Source organism: Onychostoma macrolepis, chromosome 25 (assembly GCF_012432095.1).
Source record: "Onychostoma macrolepis isolate SWU-2019 chromosome 25, ASM1243209v1, whole genome shotgun sequence".
NCBI lineage: Eukaryota > Metazoa > Chordata > Actinopteri > Cypriniformes > Cyprinidae > Onychostoma > Onychostoma macrolepis.
Window position 1 is genome coordinate 1,678,216 of NC_081179.1, and position 26,270 is coordinate 1,704,485.

A 26,270-nucleotide genomic window follows, 5' to 3' on the forward strand; every position below is an offset into this window, starting at 1 on the left:
TATATTTTTTATTTCTATTAAGCTAAATTATTATGATGTTTTTACTCATAGTATTTATTCATTTGCTTTTTTATATTTAATTAGTCAAATTTTTATTCACTTATTTTTTGCTCATTTTATTGTGATTTATTTGAATAAAATTTGACTTATTTACTTACTTTTTATTATTTCATTCTAGATTGATTTATTTTAATGTTTTTATTTATTTATTTGCTTCTATTTTTCTTGCTTCTTTTCTATTTTGTATTCTATTTTTATTAATTTTAATAAAATTTGTATTCATTTTATCCTATTTTTATGTATGTATTTACTCATTTATTTGCCTGTTTTATTCTCTTTTTCCATGTATTTTTATGTATGCATTTATTTGATAATTTATTTGTTTATTTTATTAAATTTGCATTTTTAATCTGTTTTTTATGTATTTATATATGTATTTGTTTACTCGTTTATTTGCTTACTTTGTTCTATTTTTATCTCATTTTTATTTATGTATTTACTTGCTCATAAAAATTGTTTTATTCTAGTTTTTATTTATTTTAATCAAATGTTTATTTAGATTTTTAATCTTATTTAATTTATTTGCTTATTCTAGTTTTGATTTATTTATTTTTTTATTACACTGTTTTTCTTTAAACTGATTTAAAACCCCTGATCTAGCACAGAGAAAAGGTTTGCTTTGGTGTCTCAGTGCAGCTCTGTTGAAATGAAATCATTTGTTCACCCAAAATGGTGCTTTTTGGCATTTAAAAGCTCCTCCAACTTTGATTACATGGAAAAGAGCAGCCATAATATTCTTTAATTGTGTTTCACAGAAGTAAAAATAAGTCAAATGGATTTGGAACAACCCAAGGGTGATTAAATGATAAATAAATCTGCATTTTGGTCTGAAACGCTCCTTTAAACTGCATCCGATTCCTCGGAGCCGCACACCATCGCGTTGTGGACTGAACCTCAACTCCATGCATGAATTCTTGATCAAACGCAGCGGGCATGGGGAGTGTTTTTTTGGACTCCATCCCAAACGCTGAGCGCATAATCCACAGAATCGGCCCCATCAGCAGATCTGGACCGAAAGGGAAACTCTGCGGCCAAGAAATTCGACTTTTTAGAGAGAAACAAGCAGTACATGAATGTAATCCACTGTGGAAAAATGTCTGGATGGAGGAATCGAACTGCGTGTCACATGACTGAAGTTTGAAAGCTTTTTATCAGCATTAAACTGCATTAGCCGACTTGTTTTCTTGGCAGATTGGTAAACCGTAATTGAATAACCATATTCAAACCCTCAGTTTCATTAGGAAGGAAGAAGCTACAAACACGCTCAATATTGATGTTCATGTCAGTGATACAGTCGAGTAAGTGATTTAATCTCTATTTATGCAGTCTCATGTGCACAATGTTTTTTGGTGTTAAATCTGATTTTTGTGACTGAACTGCACAAAAGTGAAGCTATATTTCTCTGTGTTTTGAGCAGCATTCAGTGTTTTCCTGCTGGAGGACAGAACATACATCAGCCCTCCTCTCGGATGACCTCTGACCTCCTGAAGATGGAGTACACACTGTAAAAAAAATCACTCCTGCACTGTAAAAAAAAACGTTGAGCCAACTTAAAATTTTAAGGCAACAAGCTTCAGCAGATTTTTGAGTTTGCTGCAGCTGGAGCTGGTTGCCTTAAAATTTTAAGTTGGCTCAACTTTTTTTTTTTTTTTACAGTGCAGGAGTGATTTAAGCGGGACAGTTGAAAGATCAGGTCCTGCCATACGTGAGGGATGAGGATCTACAACCCTGTGCTTTTACATCTCTAATCAGATGAGAATGACTTTTCCTTTAGGTTGTGTCCCTAAATATCCATAAACACATGATTTTTTATTAAGACTTGATGTCAACAACAAGAACAGGTAACATCACACAACAACAACAACAACAACATGCCATATACCTATTACTATATTATCACATAGTGAACTCTATATAGTCGAATATATATGTATACAGCTTTATTTGCATACTTAAGAAAAAAAAAAATAATTCTAAGGAAAGTTTTGAAACATTTCCATCATGTCATGAAAACATTATTTCTGAATGTTCTCTAAACGTCCAGCTTTTTTTTTAAATGTTTAAAACATTCCGTTTCATCATTTTGCAAACATTATGGAAACGTTCTGAACATTCCGAAACAAGTAGTAACACTTTAAAAACTTTTAATTAAAAAAAAAAAAAAACATGCCATAGGCCTATTTTTGCATCAATTTTAACTTTTTTGCAGCGGATCTTTATACTCTGATAAAAAAATGAATAATCATATTTAGTGCAGCATAATGAGACACAACACAGAATCTTTTGAAAATGGGAGGATCTGCAGTCATTAAAATACAATTAGTCATTAAGACATTCTCAGTCTAATTGAGTGACTAAATTTGCAATAGTATACTAGCATACTACTCTTACTATTTCTGACATACTACTGCATTTATATATCTTTATCTGGTAGATGTACTAACTACTCTCAACAACTTTAGGTTGTTTATTGTTGCAAAATGTAAAATAAGTTATTGCACACTTTACATACTAAGAATATTTAGCTAACATTCCTGTTAAGTTATGGAACCATTATAAGAGATAGTTCACCAAAAATGAAAATTCTGTCATTAATTACTCACCCTCATGTTGTTCCAAACCCGTTGTGGGCCTTGATCGTGTGAGCATCCTTGCTGTCTACGGAGGGTCAGAGAGCTCTCGGATTTCATCAAAAATATCTTAATTTGTGTTCTGAAGATGAACGAAGGTCTTACGGCTTTGGAACGACATGAGAGTGAGTAATTAATGATATAATTTTCATTTTTGGGTGAACTATCCCTTTGAATGCATTAAAAACGTTTTTACTTCATTATACAAATGTGATTAGAACATTCTGATTTATCATTTAGCAAACATTACAGAAACGTTTCTGAACAAGTAGTAACATTAGACAAACATTTCAGAAAAAATGTTCCATGAATGTTGTATAAATAACATTCTGAGAACATTATTAAAGACCAGATAACTTTGAACAAACATATTATTAATATTTCTGGAAGAAAGTGCTATATATATTATATAGCGAACCTCAAATTTCACGCGATTGTTTATATCGTCACAAAATGTACGCAACTATATTATGGCACCCCTCTGTATATTAAATATGCAGCTTTATTTTGCATACTAACAAAAATATTTTCTAAGAACGTTTTGTTAACGTCCCCCATTAAGTTATTAAAATGTTATTTCTAAACATTCCCTAAACATCCAGGTTTTTTTAAATGTTCTAAAATGTTTAAAACATTCCATTTGATCATTGTGCACAAATTGTAAAAATAATAATATAATAATAATGATATAAATATTATATTAAAACTGCTGTATCATATGTGACCCTGGACCACAAAACCAGTCATAAGGGTCAATTTTTCATCTGAAAGCTGAATAAATAAGATTTCCATTGATGTGTGGTTTGTTAGGATCGGACAATATTTGACTGAGATACAACTATTTGAAAATCTGGAATCTGAGGGTGCAAAAAAATCTAAATATTGAGAAAATCGCCTTTAAAGTTGTCCAAATGAAGTTCTTAGCAATGCATATTACTGATCAAAAATGAAGTTTTGATATATTTATGGTAGGAAATTTACTAAATATCTTCATGGAACATGATCTTTACTTAATATCCTAATGATTTTTGGCATTATATGGAAAAATTGATCATTTTGACCCATACAATGTATTGTTGGCTATTGCTACAAATATACCTGTGCTGCTTATGACTGCTTTTGTGCTCCAGGGCCACATATTAATTAAATTCTAAAATAACACTGGCATGAACGCAAATCTCTCTTTTTGTTTCACAAATGAAATTCAGTTTTGGTTTTGGAGTTTCCCACAAACTTTTCTTTTAATATTTATGAAACATTAGTGACTGAATATAATGCAGCTTTTAGCCATCAGTGATTGAAGTTTGGGAAACTGGAGGTCTTCTTCTTCACAGAGGTGTCTCTGAAACACTTTCACGCAGCGACCTGAAGGAAAGCAGTCATGTTTTCCGAGTGACCTCGACACGCGTGTCTGCTGAATATTCATGAGCTGCTTAATATTCATGCAATATTCAAAACGACAGGAACAGGAAGCGTTTGGATGGGGCGGAGGAAGTCAGCCGTTGGTTGAGGACGGTGGGATGTTTAAGCTGGTGGAGAGATGGGAGATAATGATGCTGTTTCAGGTAGAGGAGAAGGTCATAGAAAGCCGTTTAATTAGCACGCTCGCTGATCACCTCGTAAGGCGGCATTAGCAGAGCGACACAGTCTGCAAACGCAACCGCTGGGGAAATGAAAGGTCAACGTGTCCATAAATGGAAATGGAGATATTTTATTCACCATCAGACAAGAGCAAGCCATATAATAATTTAAAATTGAGACGGAAAAAATAAAACGAAAAACTACATAGAAAGCTAATCAAAAAAGTGTGGTGGAAAAACCAACAAAATGGCATTGACTCCCAAAACCAGGCATAGCTAGTTATCCTCGAAGAGATTCTTGTTTTATTTGTATGTACTTTCCTTTCATCACCTGTTTGTTTATTTGTTTATTTTCCTATTTATTGTTTATCTGTTTGTGTATTTGATCAATTAAATTAAGTGCCTGCCTGTTATAAATTATATACATTTAAAAAATAATTCAAATAATAATAAGTAATATAAGTTATTTTAGTTTAGTTTATTGCAATCCATTGCATTGCATTTTATTTAGTTTAATTTTATTTGAATGCCACAACGAATCAGACTGAATAAATTATAATGAACCTGAATAAATTATATACATTTAAATGAATAATAAATAACATATTATTAAGTTATTATGGGCATTTTCATTTTTGTAGTATGAATTTAATTTCCTTTGATTTTATTGCATTGCATTGCATTACATTTTATTACATTTGAACACCACATTGAATCAGACTGAATAAATTATAATTAAACTGAATAAATTGCACTTAATAAATTAAATATACATTGAAAAACTAACAATACTATAAATATATTATGATTATTTATATTTTTTATATTATTTTAGTTTTATATATCTTATTTCTTTGTATTGCACTGCTATAAATTTTACTACATTTGAATGCCACAATGAATCAGACTGAATAAATTATAATTAAACTGAATAAATTATAAATGATATACATTTAAATAATAACATTAATATAAAGGTATATTTAAAAAAAAAAAAAAAAAATTTAGTATTTAATTTTATTGCTTTGTGTTGCATTGCATTTTTATTTTATTTGAATGCCGCAAAGAATCAGACTTGTCTTAATAAACAGAACAAATCCCATTCGGAGAAGAAATCTGGTTCAGTCTATCTGTTTGTTTATAGTCAATTAGAGGATCACACAAGTAGACAAAAACAAGCTCAAACAAATAAATTGGCATATTGAGGAAACGTAACACGCCGCTGGGGAAAATGAAAGGTCAACACATCCATAAATGGAAATGGAGATATTTTATTCACCATCAGACAAGAACAAGCCATATAATAATTTAAAATCTAGACGGAAAAACAGACACAAAAAGCTAATCGAAAAAAGTGTGGTGAAAACACCAACAAAATACTTCCATAACCAGGCAAAAGAGAAATACGATAAGATTTACTTACTAGCTAAAATTTCTACATCCTGTGATCGTCGAAGAGATAAAAATGAACGAATGTTTTCTTCTTTAAACATCCAGTGTGGTCATGCCGGCGTGTGCGTGGTCGTGTTTCGATGGGTTTATAGTCCTCGTTTGTGCCTCATGTACGCTGGCGTCTGTCTGATATTATACACGATTCATATTTGGCATTATTTGGGAAGGTTGTGGAGGGACGGTCGCGTGAGACTGTACAGGTGCTGTTAGCGTCGAGCGCAGCGACTAAAGACACATGGGATCCACTGAGCAACAGATGTGTCCGTTCTGGAGAAGAGACAGAGAGAGAAAAAATACATCACACACTGAAAATACAATTATAAGAATATATATACCATAATAAATCACTGTTTGTGTATTTGACAAACAGTGATTTGTGTAAATACTGACTGAATAAATTAGCATTTTATAATATTGCATTTTATTTTGTTGCATTTCATTTATTTTATTTTATTGCATTTTTAATTTGATTGCACTGCATTGTATTTTAATTTATTGCACTGGATTTTATTTTAAAATGCATTGCATTGCATTGTTTTTTTTTTATTATTGCACTCGAATTGCATTTTGATTTTACTGCATTTTATTTTATTGCTTTGCATTACATTTTTTTTTCTTTTACTCCATTGCATTTTATAGCATTGCATTGCATTTGATCACCACAATGAATTAGACTAATCTAATGATCTCATCTAATTAAAATAATGGATATAAATAAAATGCAAATAATTATGTTTTTTTTTATATATATTTTTTAAAAGGTATTATTATTATTATTTTTATTTTATTTTATTTTTTACTGAATTCAGCATTGGCATTTATAAGATTTTAATAATTTCAATGATTTTTCAAGGTTCGGAAATTACAATTATATATAGAAATAAATGTATGCTAATTATGTATTTAAAATAAAATTAAAAGGTATTATTATTTATTGTTATTATTATCATTTTGTGCACAAATTATTTTATAAATACATGTAAATAAGTAATTTCGCAATATGAACATTTGCCTAAAAAATAAACAAACAAATAAATCAACCAATTGAATCATGTCTTTGCTTACCCGTTTGTTTGTTCATTGTTGTTCTTTGTCTGCATGTCATGTATGTTTTCCTGTTTTTTGTTTGTCTGTTTGTGTATTTGATGATGTGTGTGTTGTGATCACCTTGCACTGGCACAGTGTGCAGTCGGTGCCGTGTTTGACCCAGGACGAGCCGCTGAAGCGCGTGATGCCGTGCTCGTCCTCGCAGGTCTTGGTGATGTCGTTGCGGACGGCGTGAGCCTGGCACGGGTCCGAGATGCAGCGCGGGCAGCACTCGCCCTCGGGCACCAGCGTGAAGTCACAGTCCGCCGGCGGGCAGGACAGAGGCCAGCAGTCCACCTCACCCTGCTGAAGACCGGACCAAACCAGAAAACACATCACTGCAGCTTAATGCACAAAGATCTGAGCTGCTAACTGAAGGGTTGTAGGTTCAAACCCCACAGCACTTCATAAACCCGCACAGAAACACTAGCCATCAGAAGTTTGGGGTCGGTAAGATTTGTTAATGTTTTTGTCACTTCTGCTCAGCAAGGCTGCATTTACTTGATCAAAAATACTGTAAAAATAGTAAAATATTATTATAATCTAACATAGCTGTTTTCTATGTGAATATCTGTTAAACTGTAATTGACTGCTGTGATGCACAGCTGTATTTTCAGCATCTTTATTTTATTAAAATAATTTTTATTTTATTTTAATAATTTCTGTAATTTTTCTAGGCCTTGAAATCAAAATTATAAATTATTTGTCGCTAAAAAAGTATTATTATTATTATTATTATTATTATTATTTTATAATTTCCCAATATCAACATTAGCAAACTGTTAAATCAACAAATTGAATCATTATTTTAAAATCACATGTTCAATTCTATAAGTTGATGCATTTAAATTGATTTTTAAATGTATTTTTAAAAAGTATATTTAAAAATATATACTATTATTATTATTATTGCCTTCAACATTTTAAGATTTTAATAATTTCTGTGACATTTCCAGGCCTGCAAATCACAATTGTAATTATATTTATTTATTATACAATTTATATATATATATATATATATACTGCAATTAAAACAACAAGTTTAAACTTTATTTTAAGATCATATTTTTATTTCAGGAGATTTAAATAATGATGTATTTTAAAATTATTACTACTATTTAAATATATCGAAATATATTTTACATTTTAATGATGCATTTAATAATGATGAAGATGATGTTATAATTGTTATGTAATTGCATTCAGCATTTGCATTTGTTTCTGTTGTAAATGTGGCTGCTGTTTCTCTCTAATGTTAATGAGAAGTGAGGAGCGCCACTGCGTTTGATCAAGGCTGAAGCCGTACAGCATCCAGTCACTCGTCTGAAGAATGGCGCTGCTGTAGAGGTGAATTGTGGGAAAAGAGGCGAGCAGGACGGGGTCACAACAAGGTGCTTCTTCACAAACATCCCTGATGAATGCAGATCTGACACGAGCGTTTGATGAGCATATGGCTGGAGGAGGCGAGAGCTGTTTCCAGAGAGACCCGCTGAGATCCAGCCATCAAGCTGAGCTTATTTACTGCTCTTTGATTATTATTGAGTTTGCGATGGTTAAATATGTTAGGAAAGATACGAGGGGGTCAAATGAAAAATGCATTTTTACAACAAAAGATTTTAACTGTATACAGTTATTGGTGGAGTTAGTCCTCAAAAATGATTTCTGAAGTTGTAAATAATGATTACTGGACGGAGTTTAAAGGGGTCATCGGATGCAAAATTCACTTTTACATGTTGTTTGAACATTAATGTGTGTTGGCAGTGTGTGTACACATAGACCCTACAATGATAAAAATCCACCCAGTGTTTTTTAAATCCCTATAAATAATAACCCCTTTCTCAAATCAAGCCGTTCTCAGATTCTTGTCTGTGTGATGTCACAGACCCAGGCCCCTCCCACGATTGTTGATTGACACTGGTGTTTTATTACAGACTCCGCCCTGAGTGAGCTGTCATCAGTCCTCCATTGTTTCACCGCCGGAGCAGATGTAGACAAGAATGGCTCTGATTAAGAGATTGAGGTGTTTTGTTGTTGGATGTAATAATGAACATAGCAGTCGTCATTTACTCCCGACATCTGAGAACATCAGACGCAGAGGATTAGCTTTGTTTTTAAAGGGAATGCGCCCCCGATCTACATAAATGCATCTATGTTCGCGCGAATCATTCGTGATCCAGCTTCACCTCCAGAAGAAGTGAGTATAAGGTTCTTTTATGAATCTTTGCAAATCACCTTTCCTAATAATGTGCTAGTTAGCCAGTTTCACGATGAATGCAGCTAAAGTTTACCGTCTCTCAGAGAACAGCCGTCACCACACAGAAGAAAGAGGCGGAGTCAGCAGAGCTCATTAGCATTTAAAGTGACATGCACCGAAACGGGTCGCTGTGAACAGACCTGTTTTTGACAGGGTAAAAAGGGTGTTGTTTTACACAACCATTGAGAAATTTTAACCACAGTATGTTATTGACTTTTCATTAAGACCCTAAAGAATTATATCAACTTGTGGAAAATGTGCATACAATGACCCCTTTAACAAGAAAATATCATTTCAGTTGTCATCATTTCAATTCGATGCATTATGTGAATTCAGTGTGTGTGTGTGTGTGTGTGTGTGTTGTTTCTCTCTCTCTGTGGGTGTGTGTGTTGTGTATGTCTTGTGTGTGCTGTTTCTCTCTCTCTCTCTCTCTCTCTGTGCATGTGTTGTGTGTGTGTGCTCTCACCAGACACTGGCAGCGCTGGCAGCTGTCGATCCAGGTGTCTCCGCTGGAGTAGGTCAGCAGGCCGCTCTGATGCAGACACTGGGACGTGAGGCGCGGGTCACACTCCGGACAGCAGAACAGATCCAGCGTGGGATTGTCGCAGTCGCACACCATCCGTCTGCACAGGACGCGGCCCGACTGCAGGACACACAGGTGAAACACACACTAAACTACTGGAGGACAGATGCAAATTAATCTTATTAACTTCATGCACTAAAATAACTAAAACTACAACTGAAATAAAAAAATTATAAAACTGTACAGAAATAAATAATTTTAAAAAACTAATTAAAATTGACAAATACACAAAAACTAGTTTCTTTTGTTTTTTAGTAAACTGATGGTTAAATAAATATGTTTAACATGCATTTGAACATTTGTTCAAGAAATAAGACAGTAGGTCGTGCAATACAGTGGTTTTACCACGGTTTATTGGAAATACTTTTCTGTCTTGTTATTTTTCACAGGTGTCAGATTTTTTTTTTTACTTTTATGTAAAAAAATAAAAATGCTTGTGTCCTTGCATGCATGAAGTAAAAATGTAACTAAAAATCATTTTTAAAATGATTTCTATATAATTTGTTTTTATAATTTTTCATGTATTATATGATATTACGTTATAATATTATATTATTTTATAATTTTATATATTTTTATAACATTAATAAATATTACAAAATATTATGAAATAATAATTATTATATATATATGAAGTAAAAATAACTGAGAAATTTAAAAGTAATACATTTTTAATTATTTCTATATGATTTGTTTTTATACTGTTATTATTATAAATAATATTATAAAATATTATTATTTTTATATGTTAACATTTTGTAAATGTATATTTAATGTTTAAAGTAAAATTTACCAGAAAAGTGAAAGAATTTTGAAAAATGATTTCTATATGTTTTTAAATCCTTTTTATTTTTTACGGATATTTAATGTATATATATAATTGAATGTTTTTTAATGCATGTATTTAATTAGTTTTAAACTCATCATTTTAATATTTTTTGTACTGCCTTTAATCCATTTTTTTTTCTTTTGTTTCTTTAATAAGTTGATGTTCATTTTTTTAATTCATGTGTATAAATTGATATTATGCCACAAATGCTAAATATAAATATAAATATAATCAAGAAAACTTGTGTTTCTTGCTAAAAGAGTTTGTTATGGAAAGTTTGTAGCTGAAAATTAAGATTTTTTCTTGAGCATCGTATGACTTGAAGTTGTTTTTGTCCTTTATTTCCAGCAGCCAAAGCGAGCGGCGAAACTCGTGACCCGTGACGCGTGTCTAATTTTGATTGACAGCTCTTCCTCTTCCACATCAATTAAGCGCTATCGGCTGATTAGGGCTGATTCGCTCGCTCTGTCCTTCACCGTGAGCGCCTTAATTGGTAGATTGATTATTTAATATCTGAAAAGCCATCATGCTCGTCGCCTCCTCCAGATGCAAGAAAACATTTCAATTAAAGATTTAATTAGCGAGCGTGACCAGCCAAATTGATGGAGGTCAATGGCTTTAATGGAAAAGTGACTCCTTCCTTCAGCGCTGCATGCGAAGACTCGGAGCAAAGCACAAAACAATCACATTTCACTTCATATCTTCACATATATACAAGATTTAGTGTGATTGGAAATACTTGAACTTTAGTACATGAACTTGTTATTTGTCACTGATCTTTTATTCAATTTTATTCTTACTTGTGCCATGTGAAAATTAGCAGGTAATTTCATTTAATACTAATAAAATATAATATTAAATACAATATTACTGTTTTATGTTTTCAAATGTTTTGTTTATTTGAACAGTATTTTGAAAGAATTATAACACATTTTTAATAAACATATCTATAAGGAATATACTTCTATTATCATATCAAGAATTTGAATTTAATATTAATACAATATTTAAAATATGTTCCTAAGCACAATATTATTGCACTTTTATAATATTATATTTTTGCTAAAATGTTATATTGTTTAGAATGTTATTTTAAACATTTTTTATTAAGAATTACAACAGATTCTTAATGATATTAACATTTTTAATTGTAATAGTAAATACAATATTGTATTTTTGTAATATTTGTATTTTACAATAAAATGTTATAGTTTTATTTTAGTAAACTAAAAGTAAAACTACAACCATATACAACTGTATTACTTAAATACTTAAATATTTTATTTATTACTTAATAAAATAAAATAAAATAAAATAAAATAAAATAAAATAAAATAAAATAAAATAAAATAAAATAAAATAAAATAAAATAAAATAAAATAAAATAAAATAAAATAAAATAAAATAAAATAAAATAAAATAAGAAAGAAAAACACTTCATTTCATTTAGTGTGTACTAAAAACAAAAACTGAAATAAAAATGTATAAATCTGTACAGCCAGATGAAAAATATTAATAAAAAAATACTAAACAAAATTACTTAAACTTTAAATTAAAATTAAAATGGAAAATATACAAATAAAAACTAATACAAATTTTTATTAATATGAGTATTAGTCTCACTGTAACTACACATTTTGTTATTTTTTAATGAAATTATTCAACCAAATATGTTATGTATTATATAAAAAAATAAAATATTTACTTTTATATTTCATTGTAATATTTGTTTAATTAATCCTACTATTTTTTGTGTGGCATGTTTTTGTGTTTTAATGGAGATGCTGTTGATACACATCTTTAATGTTTTTGATCATGTGACCTCCTTGACCTGTCCTTCATATCTCAGGATGAGAGGCTGGTGATTTATGGTCAGAGCAGATTCCCACGATGCATCACTCTCACTGACCTGACAGGAGCACACGGAGCATCTGTCACTGTCCAGCACCCAGATCTGCCCGTTGTGCTTGACCTTGGCGTAGTGGACGCAGTCTCCGGTGCAGTTGTGTCCGTGAGGGCAGCGGCAGTCGTAGCCTCCGTCCAGATTGAAGCAGACGGTGTCGTTAGCGCAGGTGCTGCGGCCCGTTCTGCACTCGTCGATGTCTGCAGGAGCAAATAAACCCATACCATAGTTTTACTTCATATTTTTAGTTTTATATTTTCTGTTTTCATTTTAATTTTGGATAAAGTTTTAGTCAGTTTGTTTAGTTTTTTCTTGTATGCATTTATTTATTTGTATATGTCTATATAGTTTTATTATTATTATTTTTATTTTTATTTCAGTTTTAGTTTATTTTAGTACTTGATCGTAAAGTAATCAAATATGAGAAATGCTGCCATGGCAACAAGCTGAAATAAAATAATAAAATAATACAATTTTATTTCAGTTAGTGTGTCATTTATTTCAAGTAATATTTTTGGTTTGTTTGTTTGTTTTTGTTTTGGTTAATGAAAATAACCCTGGTGATATTTCATTGATATACTATTATAGATTTGTTAATATTTTGAATCAATTTTTTAAAATATATTTTCTCTTTTCATTTAAATTTTTAGTAATTGTGTTGTACTTTTGTATTTGTCTGTCTTTCTTTTTTCTTTTTCTTTTTTTTTTTAAATATGTCCTGTATCTATTTATCTATCTATCTATCTATCTATCTATCTATCTATCTATCTATCTATCTATCTATCTATCTATCTATCTATCTATCTATCTATCTATCTATCTATCTATCTATCTATCTATCTATCTATTTTTAGTGTGCTTTTAGTTTTAGTTAATGATAATAACCCTGGTGATATATTATTGATATACTATTATAGTTTTTGTTAATATTTTGAATTAGGTTTTATTCTATATATTTCGGTTTTCACTTTATTTTTTATAAAATTTTCATAGTTTTGTTGTGAGTTTTTGTATTTTTATTTTTTCTATGTAGTTTTTATTCATTTTTGTTTCTTATTTTCAGTTTATTTAGTTTGAAGTATTTTAGTATTTTAAACTAAACTAAATGAAACTGAGACTTTTAGTTAACGATAATAACCCTGATGTCATTGATATACTATTAATTTTAGTTGATATTTTGAATTATATTTAATTTTTATTCTGTATTCACATCAATTTTAGTTAAAATTGTTAGTATATTTTTTTTTTGTCATTTTTTAGTTATTTTTATATAAAAAATATTTGTCAGGTTTTTTCATATGTATATGCATATAATGTTTTTTTCTATTTATTAGTTTTAGTTAGTTATTTATTAGTTTTTATTTTATTTCAGTTAATGTTTATTTCAAGTTTAGTAAACTTTAATAACGTGTGTGTGTGTGTGTGTGTGTGTGTGTGTTTGGACAGTTGTACCTTTACAAGATTCTCCGTTGGCGGTGAACACCTCGTTGTCATGGTAACCGTCGCGACACTCGCAGTGATACCAGCCAGGTAAGTTCACACAGGTGGCATGTGTGTCACACTGAACCAATCCCTCAGAGCACTCATCGATATCTGAACACACACACACACACACGGTTCATTATCTCTGCTCCAAACCCTTCGCTGACTACATGAACAGCATTTTAAGGCGTCGTAAGGCAACCTGTTCTTGACATGATGAAGGCAGCAGCAGCATTACACTGAGATTCAGACCAAGAGCTGATAAAAACATCACAATAATCCACACCCATTTTTAAACACTTTTTTAACTAAAATACAAGCTCATAATCCATAATAACACTTCTTCAAGTGAAAAAGTGCATCTCCTGTTGTCTCTCACATCAAAATCCAGCCACATATTTGTTTAGAGCTGTTCTGGACTGTTTTGATCTGTGCAGATTTCTCACCTGATTCAGATCAGACCACTTTTTTTCACTGGGGGAAGCGTTATTATGAATTATGGACTCATATTTGAGTTAAAAACGCCTTAATGCTGGATTTGTCTCAAGATGTTAACTGATGGACTGGAGTGGTGTGGATTATTGTGATGTTTTTATCAGCTGTTCGGACTCTCATTCTGACGGCACCCATTCACTTGAATTAAGTGCCAATGTGATCTCAAACATTTCTCACTAAGTCTTACAGCTTTATTCCCTTGTTGGATGAGAACTAGTGACTTATTTGGGTCTGTTTTTGTTTTTCAGGAATCTTCACTATCAGGTACAGCACTGAATTCAGGTTGTATATTCTCATTTTGTATCTGGATGTTTAGTTTGCATCACAAGCGCTTCATATTTCATGTTCGTTTCCTGTGATCTCAATATCTCAGATTATGTTGATGTTTCTGGGTGTTATGATGACAGAAGAGCTCGTCATGATGGGACATGATTGATGTTCAATGATAAACAATTCTTTGTGCCTCTCACATAACAGGATTTGTTCAACTAACAGACCCCATCAGAGAAAGATGAAATATCTGGGTCATATTTCACCCTAAAAATGAGATAAATAAACGTTTTAACAGTTGCATTAATAATGAATAATATTGTAATAAACAATTTTATAATAATATTATTTATAATATGTTTTTTTTATTTTATATGATATATAATATTATATATTCATGAAATATTATTTTTAATAGTTATAAATTTGCATATGTCAAGTGAAAATTGACGTAATGAAAAATACATTTTATTTAAATTTGATTAAAAATGTTTATTTTTTTCTTTCATATATTTTCTTAATAGGTTTTTATATAATTTTATGATTTTTGGTAACACTTTACAATAAGGTTCATTAGTTAACATTAATTAACAACATTAGTAAACATGAACTAAGAATGAACAATACTTCTACAACATTTATTAATCTTAGTTAATGTTAATTTCAGCATTTACTAATGCATTATTAAAATCACAAGTTGTGTTTGTTAACATTAGTTAATGCACTGTGAACTAACATGAATAAACAATGAACAACTGTATTTTCATTAATTAACATTAACAAAGATTAATAAATAGTGTAATAAATGCAGTGTTCATTGTTTGTTCATGTTAGTTAATACATTAACTAATGTTAACAAATGACACCTTATTGTAAAGTTACCAATTTTTAATACTTAATTTTCTATTTTTAATCATTTTAAACAATTATATGATTTATGACAATTATATAAATTTATTATAATTATATAAATTATTTATATTTTATATGTATATTTTTAAATCTAGATAATTTATGCATCATGGTAGCATTTGTTGTATTGCTTTCATGCTCATTTTCCTAAAAAAAAATGACAGTGATTTTTACTGTAATATTTTAAGAAATTATTGTATTACTGTAATGAGAATCTAATGAGAATTATCAGTGAGAATAATGAAAATTACAAAATAATTCAGAAGCAAAACATCCTCCCAGACACAATAATGACAGTTTTGGTGGAGAATGCAGGAAAAAAACAATAATACTCCTAAAAATAGACTTTTCATTTCTTTTATGCAGAATCATTCTTCTTTTGTTTTTTATGATTGTGAGGTGAAATATGATCTGGACGTGTTTTCATTCACACACTGACTGTGTTTGGTCCAAACAGCATTCTTCAGACAAATGGCTTTTGCAATTCAGACATAATGAGTGGAATGATATTAAATTAGACGGCGGGCGACATTAAAGCCATTATTACTCAGACGCTGGTGGAGAGAGATTTTCTCAACGATTAAACACTCACAGGAGAGACGAGCCTCTGCTCTGATTAAAGCTGATGTCAGATCGTTATGAAAATCCCTCTTCATCGGCGGCCAATCACAGCGCGACCTCGCTGCGGTCAGGTGACCGTCAGGAGGAGGTTTCTGGGAGTTTTCAGAGAGCAGATCAAACCAATAGTGCTTCTTGTGTTTGGTGACTTTGATTAATATCAGAGATGGAAACAGGAAACTTGTTAAACAATGAATGAAAAAAATTCCGGTTGGTTTTTCACTGAATTGGGAAACTAGTCTTGTAGAATAGTTTAAAGTCATTATCAATTTGTGCATTTAATATAGTCAAATCAATGACAGTCATGGACTAATGACAGATGTAGGTGATAATAGCTTCTTAAATGCATGCATATATAATTTTATTATATGCGATATAAATATATGCATTATGACATATAAATTACATTTTAATAAACATTTTTAAAAATACAATATTATTTATTTAACATTATATGTCATATTTGTATATATTAACATAGTATTGTTTATAGTAAAAATTTAATATTCATAAATTTAATAATACATTTGCACAAGTGAACATTAAGAAAATCTATGAAGAATATAATATATACTTAATATATGAAATACTTTAACAAATGTTTTAATAAAGAATAGTTATATAAATAATATTTTAAAAACTATTTTATAATGCAATACTATTTATTATTAATATTATATTATGTATAATGATATAATATAAAAATCTATGAAAAAAAATATATATATTTATTATATGAAATACTTCAACAAATGTTTTAATAAAGAATAGTTATATAAATAATATTTTAATAAACCACTTTATAATATAATACTATTTATTATTAATATTATATTATGTATAATGATGTTATATATTAAAATGTTATTCAAGTATAAATATATTTGCATGTATAAAGCAAAAATTATGAGGTAATGAAAACAAAAATATATATAATGATATAGTAAACACTTGATTAATTTATTATTTAACATTATGTATTAATACAATATTTAATATAACTGTAATTAGAAATGTGCACATGAGGTGATGATTTTTATTTTTTTTTTCACATTTTTTCTTAGATTTTCAGGAAGCGTTTTCAGGTATTCAGATTACAAGTATATGAAGTATATCAATTCCTCCCTGTATTCATTACTGAAGTTTCCTTAATGAAGTCTCATATCTGAGAGCTGCTGCAGACAACCAGCTGAACCTGCTCATATTCATCATCTTAAAGGTTTGACATTTGATTGTGTCCTATCTCCTACAACCTGAACTTTCAGGAACATGAATGCGAGTCTGACTCTAACTGGAAAGTTTTGGCCATCAGCTCAAACTTTTGTCCGCAGCTTCCCCTCGTTGTAAAGCCACGCCACACTCCTCTATTCTGCTGCTCTCTCACCACCGGAGATGAGCAGAAAATAGATGAGCAGATTTTTTTTTTTACAGCCGCGTCTGTTTGCTGCAGAATGCTGAAATCGCTCTTGTTCTTTGTAGCAGAAGAGTTTGCAGTTGGCAGAACAGACTGGCTTTGAAATTGAAAAGCCGTCTGGCCGCTCACTGCTGGAGAGAAGAAAGAAAGAAAGAAAGCTGGAGTTGAAACGCTGAATCAGTGTGGGATGCTTGTGTTTTTTGTGCTATTTATGTCAGGATGCTAAATATACTCGCTAGATAACACACTGTTTGTAATGATTTCATTTAAAGCATTTACTGTTAACGACCTCATGAAAATGATTAAAATTTGTGCATATGGAAGCTTGTTTCCGCCATGGGACAAAAAAATTTAAAAGTTAATTGCAAATTTTTATCTCCTAGTTCAGATTTTTTTTCAGAATTATGAGAAAAAAAGTTGAAATTGCGCAATATAAATGCATTGTGAGATAAAATGAGAGAAAATGGAATTCCAAAATATAAATTCATAATTGCAAGATGTAAACAGAATTGCGAGGAAAATAGTCAGAATTGCAAGAAATAAACTCAGAATTGCAAGATATAAACAGATTTAGGAGAAAGAAATCAGAAATACGAGATAAAAAAATTGTGAGAAAAAGTTCAGAATTTAGTGAAAAAAGTCAGAATTGCGAGATTTAAGGCCCTTTCATACACCCGGCGCAATGCGGCGCAAGGCTTATGCCTACTTAAATAGCAAATGCATTTGCGTCCATGGGCGTGCTGGTCTGAAAACGAGGTGTGTTCAGGTGCATCGTTGGTGCGTTGCTATTTTGAGGAATTGAAAATAGACTGCGCCATAGACCAACTCAAACCTGGTCTAAAGTCAATGGCGCAATATTTTTTTGTTATTTAAAGAGCGCGTTAGTAGGCAGGTCCACAATGCGCGTTCACTTTGCTTATTACACACAGGGACGCGCAGCAGCACACAAACATGCCAAATTATTAAAAATTAAAGGATTACAGTGTAAAAGAATATTATTGTGTAGGCTACATAAATATAAAAATGTACATATTTATAATACATGTCATAATGGATAGTCATTGCGTGTATCGGAATTAGCCAGATCCGTTTGCGAATCCGCCATGGCGCGAGCGCAACTCACTCTTAAAGGGAATGGGAAATAAGACTCTGATTGGTTTATTGCACGTTACGCCCAAAAAACACCCATTATTCATTATGAGAATAGGGACAACCCGTTGAGACCATGCGCCCCGGGCGCGCCGACCGTTTTCCCGTCTTTAAACTAGCAAAAGTGGATTCAGACACGCCCTGAGTGCGCCTGCGCCGTGCGCTTTAGGCCATGCGCTTAGATAATTAAAATTGGGCCCTTAAACTCAGTTGCAAGAAAATAGAATTTAGAAATATAAATTTAGAATTACAAGATGTAAAAAGAATTGCAAGAAAATAGTCAAAATATAAACTGAGAATTGCAAGGAAATAGTCAGAGTTCTGAGATGTAAATTCAGAATTGAGAAAATAGAATTGCGAACTGCATTCTGAGATTTATCTGTGAATTTCAAATTCTGAGAATTGGGAGAAAATAGAATTGCAATAAATAAACAGAATTGTGAGAAACGTGTCAGAATTACAAGATATAAACTCAGAATTGTGACCTTTATCTGTGAATTGCGAGAAAATAGAATTGTGAGATATGAGCAAAATTGCGAGATATAAAAATTGCAAGACAAAGGTCAGAATTGAGTGGGAAAAAAGTCAGAATTGTGAGACAAATTCATTGCGATTCTGAGTTTATATCTCACAATTTTTTATTTTTTCTCACAATTCTGAGTTTGTCTTGCAGTTCAGGGTCATAATTGTGAGACGTAAACAGAATTGAAAGATATAAAATCTGTCTTACAGATCGCATGTCTTTAAACTTTCAAACTTCTGGCTTTTGAATCTACTTCACACATTCTGGCTAGGCTTTCTCAAGCCAACATCAAAGTGTGTCAACAAGCTTTACCGTCCAGTTTCATATTACGCCATGTTTATTTATCATTGTCACGTATAAATAATTCCATCGCAGCAGCTCGAAAATTTTATGAAATCACAACGTTTCTACATCTGACGTACGATCAAATGTGATCGCACAGCTGAGCAGTTACATAACAGCGGCAGGAGTTTGTAAAATTCAAGCACAAAAAAAGAGAAAAACGTTGCAAGACTAAACAACAGCTGCAAACAAAGGCGTGCTTTCTCTTCAAACACACAGAGATGCACAAACACGCGACGGCGTCCTCTGAGACGCGCCATTTACATGTAACGAGCCACTCGTGAGAAACCAAAGGCCTTAATTAAGCACCACTAATTAACTCTGTGTGTGTGTGTGTGTGTCTAAATATGTAGCAGCGTGTGAATATACAGGTGAAAGCAGCCCACGCGAGCCAACACTAGCAGTGCATTGTGGGAAAACCCTCATGACAGTTTACCATGGCAACAGTAGTATCCACTAAAATACTACTGTTACTGTTGGTATTAATTATCAGTCATCAAAAAGACTTTACAATTACTATAGTTTAACAGTAGTAAAGTTAATGGAATTTGAACGGTGGCTGAGAGATCTCAACGTGCTGCAAATAGAAAAAGCACCAGCAAATCAAGAACAAATATTCATCAATTTGACAGCAGGTGCTGCAAATGCTCACAACACAAACAAATAAAGAAGTTGCAGCACGTTGAGATCTCTCGCCCACCGTAAATTTGGCCTAATTTCATCAAAAATACAGTAAGAATTGTGAAATATTATTACAATGTAAAAGCAGAATTTTCAGCATCATTACTCCAGTCTTCAGTGTCACATGATCTTCAGAAATCATTCTAATATACTGATTTGCTGCTCAAAAAACATTTCTGATTATTATAAACGTTGAAAACAGTTGTGCTGCTTCATATTTTAGCGGAAACTGTTATGCATTTTATTTGTCAGGATTCACAGATGAATAGAAAGTTCAAAAGAACAGCATTTATTTGACATTATATATGACTTTCCTGTCACTTTCGATCAATTTAATGCATCCTTGATTCATAAAATTTATTTCTCGTTGTAGATTACTCACAAATTGTAGTGTGTTGCGGATTACAGATTACATAATGAAAATTGTAATTAGTAACATAATCTAGGTTACTCATTTTAGGTAATGTATTCTACTTTTTAGATTACTTTTAGATTACTTAAATGTAATCTGACTATAATCATTTCAAGATGCAGACATATTCAAATATAAATGTAATTAGTACAGAATTTTCGGAATCGGATTACGTAATCCAGATTACTTCCAGCTCTGATTACTGTAGCAGTATACAGTATATGTGTGAGACATGGAAGCTCTGTCTGTGTGTTTCTGTGTTTTTCTCCAGGGGAATGTCGTTCCAGTGCCGGATCCACTCACACAATCACTCCAAACACAATGACTTCATGCAACATTACAATCCAATCTCCGCAAATACGACATCAAAGCGAAAACGTAACAAGATGTGAAATTTAAACTCGCTCGTATTTACCGGCAGACAACGGCTTCATTTCTCGCTTGGGGCGTTAAAGAAAGAAAGACCTCAGCAAACAACGAGCTGAAACAAACGGAGCCCTGCAGCGGGGATGAAATGAGAGTTTCCTCCTTCAGTTTGTGAGCTGTGAGCGACGGCTGACAGACCCTTGACCTCTAATGACCAGCAGACGCAAGAAATCCCACCTGCCCTAAAGAAACCCAGATTCATTTCCACTGACACATTCTCATCATCATCCAGCATTATCTCTCAGTGAGCTGCGGTGCTGTCTTCTAAGGCAGCTTCCTAAATGTCATTAGTGCCTTAATTAGTGCTCTTCCTCATGTGAAAGCTGTTTTGATTTGGTTCAGTAAGCAGCCACTTAACAACCAACCGGGAGCATCAGGATGGCTTTACACAGGTGTGAAAAGTCATATTCATAGAAACTCATATTTTCATAAAATGTAAAAATCTAAGTAAACAACAATTTTTGACAGTTTTCATTATTGATTGATATAATATAACATAAAGTGCTGCTTGAAAGTTTGTGAACCCTTTAGAATGTTCTATATTTTCTGCATAAATATGACCCGAAACATCATCAGATTTTCATATAAGTCCTGAAAGTAGATAAAGAGAACCCAATCAAACAAGTGAGAGAAAAATAGTTTCTTTGTCATTTATTTATCCAGTGTTACATATCTGTGCGTCGCAAAAGTATGTCAATCTTTGCTTTCGGTCTCTGGTGTGACCCCCTTTTTCTGCAGTAACTGAAGGTAAAGTTTCTAATAAATGCTGATCTGCACAATAACATGTAGGAGTTTTAGCCCGTTCCTTAGTGCAGAAGCACTTAAACTCTGTGATGTTGGTGGGTTTCCTCCGATGAACTGCTTGATTTGGTCCTTCCACAACATTTTAATTGACTCAGTCTTTCCAAAACATTAACTTTATTCTTCTTTAACCACTCTTTGGTAGAATGACTTGTGTGCTTGGGGTTGTTGTCTTGCTGCATGACCCACGTTCTCTTGAGACCCTGTTCTTATGTCCTGATGTTTTCCTTTAGAATTTGCTGGTATAATTCAGAATTCATTGCTCCATCAATGATGGCAGGCTGTCCTGGCCAAGATGCAGCAAAACAGGCCCAAGCCATGATACTACCACCACCATGTTTCACAGATGGGATGAGATTCTTAAACTGGAATGCAGTGTGTTCTTTTCTCCGAACACAATAGCTTCTCATTTAAACCAATAAGTTCTATTTTGGTTTCATCCAACCATTAAACCTTTCTCAAATTGTCCTCTGGCTTGTCCACATGATCTTTAGCAAGCAATTTTCTTTTTGGAGAACAGTGGCTTTCTTCTTGCTCTGTAATGCACACCATGGCTTCTCAGTGTTCTCCTGACGGTGGGCTCGTGAACATTAGCCAATGTGAGAAAAAAATTTAGATGCTTAGAAGTTACCCTGGGAACTTTTGCAACCTCGTGGACTATTACACGTTCTGCTTTGGAGTGATCTTTGTTGGTCAACCACTTCTGGGGAGGGTAACAGTGGTCTTGAATTTCCTGCATTTGTACACAATCTGTCTGACTGTGGATTTGTGGAGTCCAAACTCTTTAGAGATGGTTTTGTAATCTTTTCCATCCTGATGAGCAACATCAACTCTTTTTCCGAGGTCCTCAGTAATCTCCTTTGTTCGTGACATGATTCACTTCCACAAACATGATCAGACTTTGATAGATCTCTGTTCTTTGAATGAAACAGGTCACGTACTGACATTTGATAGTGATTGCACTGACTGGAAACACCTCTGCACAGATGGACTCTAATTTCACCTTTAAATTAACTGCTAATCCAAGAGATTCACATACTTTTGCCACTTACAGATATGTAACACTGGATCATTTTTCTCAATAAATAAATGACACAAAAAATACTTTTCTCTCACTTGTTTGATTGGGTTCTCTTTGTCTACTTTCAGGACTTATGTTTAGGGTCATATTTATGCAGAAATATAGAAAATTCTAAAGGATTCACAAACTTTCAAGCAGCGCTGTATAGTTAATTATATATATATATATAACATATATACATATATATAAATATAAAAATAATAAAAAAAAAAAATATATATATATATATATGTATAATTCTTAACTTCTAGAATTAATTCTAGAAATGAATATATATATATATATATATATATATATATATATATATATATAATTTTTTTTCTTGATCTTGTTTCATGGATTTTAGATTTTTTTATTTTATTTTTCTGGAAAATTACACTAAAACACTCATTGAGAGTATAATTTTGTGGTGTACAGTCCACCGTAGCAAAAACTTTAAGTAATAAAATAAAGATATTAAATCTATAAATCAATCAAACTGATAAGAAGTTGAAACTGATTTTTCCAAAACTTTTTTTCTGAAAACTTCTACTGCACTATTTATTTAATATATTTGATATCACAATATGTTAAAATTATGCTATTTTACTATTTCCATTTTTTTTTTTTTAAATATTCATTTAGATCATTTATATTTAACACAGAAACAAATAGTTAATGCATTATCAAAGTCAGCAGGAGAGGAACCGTCCGCCTAAAAATGTATAATAAATTTTTAATATATTTAATTTTATATACACCATAATTTAAAATTACATAACATGTTATATTATATATAATATACATATATTTTTATATATTAAAAATACATTGAATGAACTGTTAATGAAAACGAATATCACACATCACTCAAACAGTCTCTTCCTGTCTAAGGGGGAGTCAGAATAATCTATAATGGTAACCAGACTTCATGCAGCTAGTTAAGACAAAGTTTGTCTGTGTTTCTTTGCATGTATTTGATGCCCTTTTAACTGCAGATCATTAAAATGCATCCGGTTCCTCCTGACAGCAGCAAACTGGAGTCTGTTCACCCATCGCTGACCTGCAGACGGTCCTGAACTCTGTGAAAGTGCGTGTGAGTGTGTATGTTTCTATATATGTATGATTGCAATGCATGGGCTGTGTTTGTGTGAATAATGCACATACTGTATGTACACTTATATCTACATGCAAGTGTGTGATTTGTTTGTGATTGTGTATGTTCTGCATAATGCATGTAGCATGTTTGTGCACATGTACTTGTGATTTGTTTGTCATTGTGTGCATATGCATGGGTTTTGTGTGCATTGTGAAAAATGCATATTGCATGTTTTTAATAATCTGCATTTGTGATTTGTTTGTTTGCATATATGTGCAATTGTGCATTGTGAATAATGCATCAAGCATGTGATTGCATGAGAGCGATTGTGTGAATAATGCATCTTCTGAGTCTCCACAGCATCTGTAAGGACTGGATGACGTCATTGCATGCTAATTGCGTGTCCTTTCTTTCCGTGCATCATTTTGCACATCCTCCTTTAATTCTTTGGGTTTTCTGTAAGTTCTCCATCGAATCATCATCTGTATCCTGACTGTGTCGGTCTCTGCACTGCTAGTTTGTCAGATGGTCTTGAGAGAATTCGTAAAAAGCCAGAGAAGAGGACAAGAGAGCAGCCGAGTGAAAGCATTTTCATGTTCAGTCGTATCCCAGAAGCCCCAAACACACACACACACACACGCACGCACACGGCAGCTCTTTTATTTCAGAGAGTGTGATTCTCTTTGAGCGCTCGTGAGTTGCTCTCGTGGCTCCAGAGGAGTCGTATAAAAGCGTTCGGCTTGTATCTCTCTGGGCTTCGTCCCGGTTATCTGAGGAAACCCTGAGCGTCTCATGTCATGTGATATGAAACTGATTATAATGTTTATTGATCGGCGATTATATAACAGAGGATTCTAGTTCATTTGAGGTTCACAAGAACTAGCATAGCAGTTTCTGTACAAAACGCTACAAAAGAAGGGCACATAAAACTAACCAATCAATGTGTAACTTAGTATTTTGACTATTTAGAGAAACATGTGTATTATTTAATTTGCTAAATCCCACTATGCAATTACTATTTTTCCACCACTGACAATATGAACTTATTTGTTGGGCTTTGGTTGCTCTTTATTAAAAGAATAGTTGATCCAGAAATGAAAATGCATTCACCCTCAGGCCATTCAAGATTAGGATGAGTTTGTTTCTTCATCAGATTTGGAGAAATGTAGCATTGCATCACTTGCTCACCAATGGAAGTGAATGGGTGCCGTCAGAATGAGAGTCCAAACAGCTGATAAAAACATCACAATAATCCACACCACTCCATCAGTTAACATCTGGAGAAGACAAAAGCTGAAACAAATCCAGCATTAAGACGTTTCGAACTCAAATATAAGTCCATAATCCATAACAACGCTTATTATCTCCTGTTTTCTCTCACATCAAAATGTTTTGACTGTTTTGATTTGTGCAGATTTCTCTCCTGATTCAGCCCAGACTGCTTTTTCACTGGAGGGAGTGTTATTATGGATTATGGACTCGTATTTGAGTTAAAAACGTCTTAATGATGGATTTGTTTCAGCTTTTGTCTTCTCCAGATGTTAACTGATGGACTGGTGTGGATTACTGTGATGTTTTTATCAGCTGTTTGGACTCTCATTCTGACGGCACCCATTCACTGCAGAGCATCCATTGCTACTGCTGAGACACTGATGCAATGCATTTCTCCAAATATGATGAAGAAACAAACTCATCTACATCTTGGATGGCCTGAGGATGAGTAAGTTTTCTGTAAATTTTCATTTTTGGGTGAACTATTGCTTTAACTGTAGCTTTTAGCTTTATTGTGAGTTTTATGTAGCTCAGGAAAAACTTAAGTTAATTTTCTGTCATGTTCGTTTGTTTGTTTATTTTATTCCCTTTAATACCACCTTCAGCTTTCATGAAACTAAAAGAACTGTTTTTTCATCTTTCCTTTTGTCTTTTGTGTTCATAATTATTTCTCGCTCTTGACTCACTTTGATGATTTTGTTTATCCGTGTTTGTTTATGCTGTAATATTTTCCTCAAAGCTGAAACTCTGATGCAAGTGAACCTCTGTTTCTCACAATAGAAGAGTGACAGAAACCTGCTGACCTAAACTGCATTTCAAAGATTGTGTTTTTCAAAAGAACTTAATTCTTTTATTCTGCAAAGACACATTTAATTGATGAAAAATCACAGTGAAAATGTATCTGTCTAATAAATGCTGTTCTTTTGAACTTTCTATT

The 26,270-nt window shown here is 32.2% G+C and overlaps 1 protein-coding gene across 1 annotated transcript in view; it reads right to left on the reverse strand.

Moving 5' to 3' along the window:
- Positions 1-5,521: 5,521 nt before the first annotated feature.
- Positions 5,522-26,270, reverse strand: part of nell2a (neural EGFL like 2a) — a 115,066-nt gene continuing 94,317 nt past the window's right edge. Inside the window, exons 16-20 of the mRNA XM_058766330.1 lie at positions 13,830-13,970; positions 12,384-12,577; positions 9,529-9,705; positions 6,890-7,114; positions 5,522-5,989 (exon numbers count right to left, since the gene is read on the reverse strand). Of these exons, the coding sequence (XP_058622313.1) occupies positions 5,948-5,989; positions 6,890-7,114; positions 9,529-9,705; positions 12,384-12,577; positions 13,830-13,970 (779 nt within the window). The 3' untranslated portion in view covers positions 5,522-5,947. The remainder of the gene's footprint in view (positions 5,990-6,889; positions 7,115-9,528; positions 9,706-12,383; positions 12,578-13,829; positions 13,971-26,270) is intronic.